Source organism: Pistacia vera, unplaced genomic scaffold, assembly GCF_008641045.1.
Source record: "Pistacia vera cultivar Batoury unplaced genomic scaffold, PisVer_v2 Contig296, whole genome shotgun sequence".
Taxonomy (NCBI): domain Eukaryota; kingdom Viridiplantae; phylum Streptophyta; class Magnoliopsida; order Sapindales; family Anacardiaceae; genus Pistacia; species Pistacia vera.
Window position 1 is genome coordinate 700,334 of NW_022196108.1, and position 11,858 is coordinate 712,191.

The 11,858-nt window shown below is 33.7% G+C and overlaps 2 protein-coding genes across 2 annotated transcripts; both read right to left on the reverse strand.

The window, feature by feature from the left end:
• Positions 1–302: 302 nt before the first annotated feature.
• LOC116135203 (external alternative NAD(P)H-ubiquinone oxidoreductase B2, mitochondrial) lies at positions 303–4,785 on the reverse strand. Its single transcript, XM_031420907.1, has 10 exons — positions 4,521–4,785; positions 3,756–4,032; positions 3,358–3,564; positions 2,934–3,184; positions 2,062–2,281; positions 1,800–1,904; positions 1,265–1,537; positions 1,034–1,155; positions 755–874; positions 303–600 (listed from the first exon to the last, which is right to left on the reverse strand). The coding sequence occupies exons 1-10, from the start codon at positions 4,607–4,609 to the stop codon at positions 513–515; spliced, it is 1,752 nt and encodes a 583-aa protein (XP_031276767.1). The 5' UTR covers positions 4,610–4,785; the 3' UTR covers positions 303–512.
• Positions 4,786–9,664: 4,879 nt separating this feature from the next.
• LOC116135211 lies at positions 9,665–10,876 on the reverse strand. Its single transcript, XM_031420913.1, has one exon. The coding sequence runs from the start codon at positions 10,750–10,752 to the stop codon at positions 9,949–9,951; it is 804 nt and encodes a 267-aa protein (XP_031276773.1). The 5' UTR covers positions 10,753–10,876; the 3' UTR covers positions 9,665–9,948.
• Positions 10,877–11,858: the final 982 nt, after the last annotated feature.

Here is an 11,858-nt window from a genome sequence, read left to right on the forward strand (position 1 = left end):
CATTCATCGAACCCTTATAGCACAGAGGCCAAATCAAATCAAATCACATCTTTAAAACCCAATAAATTTAGAATAAACAAATCATACAAGTAGCCCTAAATCAGCGATAAGGAACAAAAGAATAATGGAGAGTACACATATTAAGCCAAAAGCTGGCGGAGCATCCAAATATCTTTTCTTTTCTTGTGAATTGTGATGCGACTTGTCGTATCCAAAGGTTGAGATGAAAATTTATTCATATTTTTAATATCAATGGCAAAATATGGGGAACCCACAATTCTAAAATTGTGGTGACACCTCAAGTAAAAAAATAATTAGAACAATTGACCCCAAAAGTTCTGGTAAATAGCAAAACTACCAAGGGGGCTAAACTTGTGAATTATTATATAACAAATAAAAAAAAGAGAATTTCTTTTTCCAAATAGTAAGTGTGGTTGACAAAAGTTGCTTTTGACTCAGCCAATCAGAAACTCTTGGAGCAGTAGTTGTAAGCTGTGCGGCTGTGGCTCAACTCAAATGCCGCTTGAATCTCTTCCAAAAACAAAACGCCTCATCCAGTCGGTTATCACCAGTGTCCTTGTGCGCCAGCTCACAAGCTTACTGAATTTTCAAAAACAAATAATAACAGAGTAAAACACCGTCTAAATTGAATCCTTAAGTTGTTTAATTCAAAATATAAGGTTTGACGGATACTCGGGCTTGTTAAAGCCCGTGAACTTCTGGATTATTAAAAAAACAAAATAAAAAAGTTTACCTTGCATAGACTGAATACCAAAGCCACTGGGAACTTTGGCCTATAGAAACCCAATCCCCAGGAAGTTGTGCTGCAGTTTGTTCCCCTCCCAATGGAGCAAATTGTCCTAAATGTTTATACCTGGTTACATCGTCACCACAAACCTCATAAGAAAAATGTTTCTCAAGTTGCAATTTAAATACCAGATTCAGGAGGGGATTAATTGTGAAGTTTAAAAGTAGGAAACTAACTATAAAGGTTTTATGCATTATCTGGAGACAAGGGCAGAATCAAATCTACCTAAATGGCTGAAACCGATGGCGGCCTGATCCCCTGAACCTGAGAGGTCCTTCTGGATTTCTTTCACATTCTTCCATTCGGTTAAAACACTTGGCAAGATAGACACCTTGCTGAGCTGCGACCTGAACATAGGGTGAAAGATAAATATTAAGTAGACAAGCTTGATGAATATTTAAAGAGGCATGTCTTGCAGATGTCATTAGATATGCTGTAATTAAATCAGTGTAAAACCTGTGCTGTTGCTGGTAGATTTTTCATCTGAGTATCCACTTCAGAAAGAGCCTTTTTAAATTCTTCGATATTCAGTTCAATGGCTTCTTTGGCAAGGTCCCCTTTGGCCTCCTTCAACATATCAGCAATATTTCCCATCTTTTTGTTCTTCAAGTAAAGCTCCATTTGAGGGTATCTTTCACAAATGTCCTTAATGACTTCTTGGAATTCTTTTACCGTAAGAGTTCCAGAATTGTCCTTGTCTGCCTTACTAAATATTGCTGCGATATCTTCCTGAAAGGAATTTAGTACAAGAAGGGTAAGTATTAGCAAGACCTAAAAACTCAACATTGGAAAATTAGTTCATCAGAAGGTCAAAGCAATCAAATTCCTTAATTGTATTTGTATAGCAACCATTGTAATTGGAGTTCTAGCTTCTTTTGAGATGAGGGAAAAATATTCAAACAAAATTTAGTGTGAAAAATATATCTAGAAATAGAATCATAAGACTTTATATAATCAAAAGTGAATTGAGATGGTAAAAAAGTAAAGATACCATGACTCTGCGCTGGTTAATTGTTGCACAATCACCAAGTGCATAAACATTATCACATCCCTCAACTCGCAGCCATTCATCAGTAGCCAAAGCACGCCTATTTGTCTGTGTTCATGGGAGCGCACATTATTTGGTCAGCCAGTATGATAAATACCAATAAGAAATTGCTTCATATGAACAGAAACTGAAATCACATTGAAAGATAGAACCTAAGATAGTGGAGCAACTAATAGTTAAGTTGATGACTCTTAAACTAGCACACCTGACCAATTTGCTTCATGAAATCCTTTACAATAGGACGAGTTCCAATGCCTGTCGACCAGACAACCATTCCATATGGCATAGAATTAGTTTCCCCATTTCCTCTTACTTTGGTAGAAATTTCTTTATCAGTTACTTTAACAACCATGGATCCTAGTTTCACATCAATTCCATCTCTTTGGAACTTATCTTCAGCAAAAACAGTGATTCTTTGGTCAAACCTGCAAAACAAGAAAATCAACAGGCATTGGTAAACTATAATGCAAATAAAAAAGCAAAACGTATTGACCTTATATTCAGACAAAAAAGAAAAAACAAACTAATTGAACTTTACACTTAGATCTAGCATATGCACATTTGTGATAAATGAGACTCTGAACAGTGGACATATGATTTATAGTTTCAACTCATAAGAGTGCGAAAATATTTAACTTGAAACTTTAGCAGAATTTCAGCAGGAATGACGACAGTCCATGGCATCATAATTAGTTTTTTTTATATGACATAAGTGCGTCTCTAAAATTTCAGATTCTTAAATTTTACAGAGTTCGAAGTGTAAGAATGCAGAAAATCTAATTTTAAAAAGGATGGTTTCTATTTTAAATAGACTTGTCTTAGGCACATAAAATGAATTTTATCATTTTCCTGACAATAGAGAATTCTCCTGGGATGAAAATGGGAGATCATATTCATACTTTAGATCTTTAAAATTATGTAAAACTCCTGAGGTCCGACTTCAAAGATATTCAGACAAAGACATTTTAACGACTGAGGTAAGGTTTTTATGTTATAACACAATCGAAATATGAATGCATCATAAAAAAACAAACTAAAAATTGATGACGGTAAGGATTTCGAAGTTCACATCCTTACATGTTAAGAATATGATCTGCTGCCTCGAGAAGGGTTATTTTAACTGATTCTTTGACCATTGGATATAGCTTCACCAAATCCTCACTTACAAAATCATGAAGCTCTGCAGCAAACTCCACCCCAGTTGGTCCACCACCAACTACCACAAAATGAAGAATTCTCTTCCTCTCTTCATCACTTAGATCAGGAAGGCTTGCTTTCTCAAATGAATCTATAACAGTCCTGCGGATTCTCTGAGCATCTTCAACTTCCTAGACGAAAAAATATTATTTATTTGAGAAAAAATAACAAAAAGAAAGTTCAGAAATGTTGCATGACTTGGTTTTAGATCTTAACGAGAGGAAGCTGTTTTGCAAATTGGGAAATAATATGTACACAAGGATACAGCCAAGCATGAACCAACAGGACTGGCAAGGAAAATTACTTTTAGGAAATGGCAATTCTCCTCAACACCAGGCGTATTGAATGTGTTAGGACGAGCTCCCATTGCAATTACAAGGTAGTCATAGTCCACAGCAAATTCTTTATTTCCATTCACGCTGGTGTTTTGATTAGATCGACAATAAACTTTCTTATTTTGTGCATCAATCTTGAAACATTCAGCTTCCCAGAAAGAGACGTCAACATTTTTCTGCTCAGAGAAATAACAAAAGGAACATTGTGTCAACTACATTAAAAAAAAAAATTGACAATGACCCATAGAGAAAGTAAATTATCCCTATACTAATATCAAATCAAAATACAATGAGCATGCACCAAGCAAAAATTAAAGATTTCTTAAAATGTTACTGATGTGTCATTGTTATGTGCTCTGCATATTACCTTCCTGACTATGTTACGAACAGGTTCAACAATGCTGCGAGCTTCCACAGTACCACATGTAACACTTGGCAGCAACGGCGTGAATGCAAAGTAATTACGAGGCGATATCACTTGAACATCGTATGAGGGATTGTTGAGACTCTTCAAGAAACTAGTTCCTGCCCAACCAGTTCCAAGTACCACCACCTTCTTTTTCTTGATTCCCGTTTCCATTGGAGCAGCTTTATATGCATCACTTGATGCATTAGCCTCGGAATAAGCAATAAGGCCACCCCCACTGCAATAGCATCAAGTAACTATAATCAAAAGGAACATTAAAACTATACTAAAATATAATTGTGCTAACACTTTTTGCTATATCTACTAATGTCATTCTACAGCAATCAATCTTTCTTTGAATTGTGTTCTATAAGTAACTGTCAGATCTCTATGTTTCTACAAACACAATGAGTAGCGAATGAAATTAAACAAAAATAACAAAACAGAACCAAACTCAAAAACAGAGAAAATGAAAAATAAAGCAACCAAAGTATTATAATGTTGTAACAGAGAACAATTAAGCTGTTTCAAAGAGCAAGAAATTTTTTCCAAATAGATCAACAAGCAAATCTATTGTGCCTATGTTTCGTAACATTTGCAGTTAAATAATATAATAACATAAATAAATAAATAAAAATAAACAGACTGATTCTTAGCTGAACAGACAAAATGAAACTCTGCACTCGAATCAGACTAATTAAAAAAAGAAAATTAAAGATAGTTTACCTGACGGTGGAGATGATAATCAGCTTAGAAAGAGAAGGATAATCATGGAAAGCTCTAGAAAATCTCTCGTAGAACGTAAAACTTCGCATTTCTAACACCAAAAAAAATGGAAATTCTGAAAGACGAAAGTGATTTCCCGTTTTGCAGAGAAAGAGAGGTGTTTGTGGTGTAAGGTTAGTTCTAGGAAGTACCAGAAGAAAAGGCGGACAAGAAAGGAGCAGAACAAAAAATGGAAATTAAATAAAGAATCCAACTTGGTGGGAGGAAAAGAAAAGAAAATAAACGTGTTGGGTGTGAGAGTGTGAATCTCGCCACGCTGTCAGGTTTGGTTTGCCTCCGATTTTCTTGCTTGACTTGGCGGGCAAGGAAATGGCGGCACGTGTGTGTTGCAGAGGCGTGTTTGTTCGCTGGAGCTGTGCTTCGGTTTTAGGTGTTTTAAACAAACAGCGAAAATTACTAAAGAATACCCATTAGTTTATAAAACTGACACTAATACCCCTGAGTTTCACAACTATTTAGGGTAAATGACTAATGGTAGCTGAGACAAAATCTTCTATTTTTAAGATTTAAAATACACATAATCTCATATTTCATTGTATACGATTTTAAGAACTAAAACTGATTAATATAGTTAATATAAATATAGCGATATGAGATCTAACGAATTTAATGCGGTGATATGTTTATATACTATAGGTTAAGAATATTGTTAATTCTTAGGTTTTAAAATGAATATATGTTTATAATATGCCTATGTATGATTACATCAACTTATGTCATTGCAGCCATGTGTCGTTTTGATCATGAAAAAATGTACAAGGTATATAATTTATTTTAGCAAGAAATCCTAGTTTGCTTATTGAGATTTATACTCATGTGGGTTTAAATATGATACTTTTTGTTAATTAAATAGTGGAAAAAATATATTTTCTTAAGTAATTTTGGTAAGTGCAATTGGTGCAATCGATGGAACATTTATCCGTATATGTGTTTTAGTTGATAAACAAGTACTATTTAAAGGTTGCTTTCACAACGTTATGGAAATTTATGATTTTAACACAATTTTTAGGTATGTTATTGTTGAACAGAAATCAATTGCAATGATATAATTGAAATAAAAAAAAAAGGGGGGGGTATTTATGTTATCTTCAGAAGTCAGTGGATTTAATAGATCTGCTTCAAAACAAAGGGGTCCGTCAAAGTTTGACTCTTTTATGTGTTGATGATTGGACCAACCGATGGATGAGTACTTGACCGCTTGATCAAATTCCTTCACCGACCAATCAAACGGCATCTGACGGGGGCACTCTAAAAAATCTGGTTTTTTTTTTTGTTTTTCTAGGTTTATCAGAATAAAGTTTGACGTTGAAAACATGACACGTTGCTTTCATTATTTGGGTATTATAATCTTTGGAATTGACACAAAATATTTAAATTATGTTAAATTGTTAATTTTAGTATAAAAAATCAATTTAACACAAAAAAATATAGGACATGTTAGGTTTATGAAATCTCTATTTCCTTTTCATTTTTTTGATGTTGAAATTTGATAAATTAATGTTTGAATATCGTTTTTTCTCCAATAAGAGTAATGAAAAATGCAACGTTTAGCCCAAGCCAAATCTGCATGAGACTTAATATCCAATATAAGAGACTAGACCTAAATCTTAAAAGTATCAAAGAATAAGTCAAAGAATCTTTCTACCACACTAATTATCTCCTTAGCCTTGCTAAATAATATAGTTCTTTACATATCATATCATACAGTTGAAATAAAAATTGAAAAAGAATATTATAAATATAGAAAGAGCATTATATGGTTTTTATAGAGTAAAACAACGAATTTCATTAACGTTAGTCAATATTTTGGTGGATTTGTTAGTTTCCGAAATCCTTGAGGAGCAAATTGATATAAACCCTTAATTAACAAAGTAGGGAATTGAACGTTAGTTAGATGATGACATCACACGCTTTGGTGTTTGACCATAAAAGCCAAGCTGGAAAGAAATGTGGCCAAAAAAGTTTTTTAAGTAGATGGAGAATTCAAAGCCACACACAACAAATTATACCGAATCCATATATAGATGCGCCGCTGTTGATTTCTAGAAACATGCCACTCTGTTTCTGAGTTTAGATCTTAAGACCCTGTTTTATTACTCTAATCCCACTTTTAATAACATTTTTCACATGCCTCCATGTTCCACCTCAAAGAAGGGAAAAAACAAATTATATTTATTTTTCAAATCTTTTTTATTTGCACAATATCTAATTATTTATGTTACTAAATCATGTGAAGACTATATACTATATTTATACCCAACAAATTAGGTCAAAAGTTTTAAATCTTTGGATCTTGTCACTTTGAATAACCAAGATTCATTGTAACATGTACATTTAATACAATGTAAAAATAATATAATTTATATGTCAGTCCATCCATTCAAGTGTATTAATTTAAGGGGTTAAAAAGTTGTATGAAACTTGTGTAAGAAAAAAAAAATTAGGAGTCTTAATTTTTTTTTTTTTTTTTTTTTTTTTTTCAGACCGCTTGCGACCCCTAAACTACTCCTAAGATTCATTGAATACTCTACAAAACCAAAAGACCAAATAAGTTAATGTTATTGTAGTAGGGCCTTAAGGTTAGAATCCATGAATTCAAGGAATGAAGAAAACTCATTGCGCAAGCTAACCCTTATGGTTGAGTCTTAAATTTAACTCTACAATTTGAGAAAGTCTATAGTTAGGGGTGAAGCCAATCTATTTGTGTGAGTTGGGGGCAATTATAATAATAATAAAAATAATTAATGTAATATTATTTTTCCAATTATTGTATATATAATAAACCATTTTAATTCATTGATCTAATCTTATGTATAGTTGATTCTTAAACTATTTATGTTATATATTTAATATTGTGATATTTAATAATATATAGGATCAATATAATTACCATGAGTTATTAAGTCCATATATTATGATTTTTTAAAATCTTTCTTTCCATTTTAAAGATATAAGATAAGAAAATAAAAAGAAATATCTAATTTACTTATATTAACTAATCTTTATTAGTAATTTTTTATAAGTTAATGTCATTTTACAACAAAATATTTTTACTTTGTATTGATTTGTGAGATATATATAATATATATATATAATATAAAGTTCTTTTGTATTAAAGCTTTAGACAAAGAAGTTCAAAACAATGTTGGGCTCAGCGGGGGTTGTTGACCACTAGGCCCAATGTGGGTCCACCTATGTCAATAGTATCATAGTGGTGCCGATTATTCCTTTAATAACTACTAATCGCAATTAATTTAAAGATTGACGGTGATTAAAAAAAAAAAAAAAAAATTTGAGAGGTTGCATAAATTCATTGAATTGTGGTGGTATATATGATTTGTTAGTTACAAGTTTAATGCTTTTAAAGCTAATATAACATTAATGGATTATTCAAACATACTTTCTTTCAATTTTTTATTCAACAAGGAAAAGAGTGTTGACAATTTTGCAACTTGTGCTTGGTAAAGAGCATGAGTAGAGGTTAAAGAACACCATCAACAATGGGCTCTGAGGCCATAAATATGGGTCTGTAAATGATTAAGCAAGAGCAGGCCGGCTGAAATGTGTGGCCCAATTGGAACAAAGCCTACATAAGCTTCTCTTGGAATTGGGACCATGCCAGTGGGTAAAGGCAAAACTCAAAACATGCATGAGAGAAGCCGACCATTCTTTCAATTTATGGTACATGCATGCCCATTTCAAGTACAAGGAATTTAGCAAGTGTGTTTTAATGAGTTGATTGGAAATTTAAACACAAGCTTTAACCCTTCTTGGATCACTGGGGTTGTCTTTTGATGTAATATTTGAAGTATGCGATGTTAACGAGATAAAGATGGCCCATCAATTAATAATATCAAAATGAGTAAACCAAATATCTCACCCAAGGTTTGACGAAATTCAAGTTAATACCACTGGTTTCATTTATTCTAGATTTCTATCTTAAAGTAACAGTGTTATAAATTTTTAGGGTTGGAGAGTGCAATTATATAATGCCCTTAAACCCTAAATTAATAAATTATGTTTTAACCTCTAAATTAGTAGAATTACAAAACTTACCATTTTATTTTCAAATTATATCAAAAACACCCTTGGTCACTATACACCCTCGTCGGAAACAGCCCGATCTTAGCTGTTTCTGATGAAATCGAACCCCCTAGTCACCTCCATCACCTTCCCCATAGTTCGTCGTCCAAAACCCCTCTGGTTCCCGACTCATTTGCCCCTCCAATCGTCGGCACCGTTACACTTAGGGTTTTGGTGTTCTTCACCGGATTTCGGCTGTGAAAATCCAATTGGACACCACCAATGCAACCATCGTCCCCAAATCTATAAAACCCCTATGTCCCCAGCAACCGTTTCGTCGTCATTCGCCGACCGAGAGTTCGTGTTCATCGGCCATTTTTCGTTGCCATGGCCGGAGATCAACGAGTGATGAGGGGTTGTGAATGGTATGATTTTGTAGAGGGGAGGATGGAGGTTCAAATGGTGGTGACAATGGTGATTTTGGGTGGAAGAATTGCCGGAAAAGAGCGAAAAACGTCGGGAACGATTGCTGCTAACATGCGCCGGAGGACTGTTAGAAGCGGTGGTCTGCTAATGTGCGCCGCCCATGTAAAATGACCAATTTACCCCTTTACCGTTACATCAAACGTTTTTCTGTCACTTTAAGGGTGAGAATTTGGAATAAATGGAACCAATGAGACTAACTTGAGATTTCGTCAAACCTTGGGTGGGGAACATGTCGTTTACTCTATCAAAATCCATTAATTTTTAAAGACAAAACAAATTTTGTGTTATTGTTATTGAAGTGATTAAAGGCAGCATTTTCTGGTTAATTCATTGAATTTAGGTTTTTGCTTTGCTTGATGTTGGCAACTTAACTTCTTCTTTCTTCAATATTTCATTAATATCACTGCTTATGATTTAACATCCACTACATTCCAACTAACATTAATCAATCTATCTTTTTGAATTTAAAAACACAATATATCTCTTTTAATGTCTTTTTTTATTCATTACAATTACAAGATGTTGCATAAAAGGGTTTAAAACTTAAACCCAAAATTTTAATATACTATAGAAAATTCCCAATATGAAAACTGAAAAACCAAATAAAAAAATATGATGCTACATTTTTCTCTTCCTTTTGGTGTCAGTTTCACTTCAATACAAACAACCTGCCACGTAACCCTTAAAAAAAGGCCAAAAAGAGGGTATATTAGTCCATAGACTCTACATTTAAATCTTCGGATTATGTGATTAATTGCACTTTGAATGTTGGTTTAATACAACGGTAAACAAACTCCCGTTATCAAAATTCATTCAACCTTATCTCCCAAAGAATATGATTAAACATAATCACCTTTAATTAACTCTCCCCAGAATATCTCCATTTCTCTTCATGCTTTACCCCTGAAATATCAATCTCTATCAAATTTTTCTCTTCTTCCCCATGAAAATTCCCCACAGAATCCAACTCCATCTCCCTCTTATTGTTATTATTACTATTAACACCATCAAGAGCTATTTCTATCAACCCCTCTCTATCTTCCTCTTCCCACGCCCAACCCCACTCTTCGATGCCCGGATGATCACCGTTCGACGAACAGTCAGAATCTGATTCCGGGTAGTACAAAGACAAAGATGGGTACCTCTCAATTCCGAACCGGTTCGGATCTTTATTATTTCCTTCGGTTTCTTCTTCTTCACCTTCTTCATATGCTTCATAAATCACTTCCAAAGGAGCCCTCACGTTCCACTCAACGAACGAGTCTTCGAAACGCGGGTCAGCTTTAAAAATACGCGTTTCGGTGCATGCCCATTTGTGATCTTGACGATCATGTGAATTATTAGAATCGGAAAATAATCGATCGGTGGTTTCAGAAGTGCAGTTACTTGGCGTTCGGGTTCGGGTTTGTTCTTGTTTTTGTGTTGCACCGAACCGGAGGATAGAGAGAAGAAGAGTTAAAGTGAGGATGAGAACCGGAGAGAGAATGAGTTTGAAGAAAAGGCGAGGGAAGTAAAGGAGAATTAGAATATACAGAGTGAGAATAGTCGAAAAGAGAGGGGGTGCGTCACGGGAAGAAAATGTATTAATATTTCTGTTCATGGGGATGGCGGAATTGAGTTTTGAATTTTCATTTAATTGGTTTTCGTTTTCGTTTTCTTCCATGAGAGAGAGAGAGAGAGAGGAGATTGGAAATCAAAGGGAGGATGATGAAGAGAGAGTTTGAGAAGGAAAAGTTAAAGTCATTTGAGAAATTGAGTCAAGAAAGTGTAGGGAAGAAAACTGAGAATGGGATGGACTTTTTATAAAGGGAGAGGAGAAAAAGAGGAGAAAGAGAGAGAAAGAGAAAGGGTTTGGGTTATGAGAGGTTTATAGGCTTTTTATGAGTACTGGTTTTGGAGTGCGTAATTAATAGAGAGTAATAAGGCATAATAATTAATGAGAGAATATAACAAAGGAACCTTCAAAGACAAATTATATCTTTATTCTAACTTTATTATTAGAGACGATAATCAAGACACGGATTATCATCTCAATCCTAATCTCCGAAAGGGTATTTGATCCCGTCCCCGTTCCTGATTTAGCCGATACAAGGACAGGGATGGGATCCTCAAATGGGGATAGAGATCCGTGCAGAGCTCCGATCCTCATAATAAAATGAATATTTATTTGTTTTTAATGATATTTATGTTGATCAATTTTAATATTAATTTTTGTCGTATTTTGTTTTTGAAAGTGAAAAAGATGAAATTTAATACTTCAACATCTACACTAAGATTAATAAAATATATATAATAAGTAAAAATGAAACTAAATTCATATGAAAAAAAATAATAATTTCAATATAATTCAATGAAATATAAATACACATTATTATAATAAAGATTTAAACTCACTAACTCAATTTACAAAATTGAGTTTTCCTTTGCTGTGGTTACTTTTATTTTTTTAAAGACATTCCTTAAATATTTTTAATTAAATAAATTAAATTTATTTTGAGGATCAAGGATGGGATGGCAGTCCCTATCCCCTCCTCATAAATCAATTCGAGGATAGGTTTTGATCTCCATCCCCTAAATTTTAGTTTAAAACTTTAAATCCCCTCCCCAAACGAAAGTGAGGATCCGTCCCTATAGGGAAAATTGCATCCCTACCCAGTATATTGTTGTTGTGGTAATGCGTGAAATGATAATTTTCATCTTATAAGCATGTGTTAGAGTAAATTGGTAACTTTTTTATAAGAAAGTGTTTTGTAAACCTAATCCAATGTA

Bases quoted from the DNA above. Each gene is read 5' to 3' on its own strand.
- LOC116135203 (XM_031420907.1), bottom strand. From the start codon at position 4,609: ATGCGAAGTTTTACGTTCTACGAGAGATTTTCTAGAGCTTTCCATGAT. The intron at 3,185-3,357 runs GTAATTTTCCTT...TTTTTCGTCTAG, and splicing joins AGAATTGCCATTTCCTAAAA to GAAGTTGAAGATGCTCAGAG. The intron at 601-754 runs GTAAACTTTTTT...TTGAAAATTCAG, and splicing joins TGGTATTCAGTCTATGCAAG to TAAGCTTGTGAGCTGGCGCA.
- LOC116135211 (XM_031420913.1), bottom strand. From the start codon at position 10,752: ATGGAAGAAAACGAAAACGAAAACCAATTAAATGAAAATTCAAAACTC.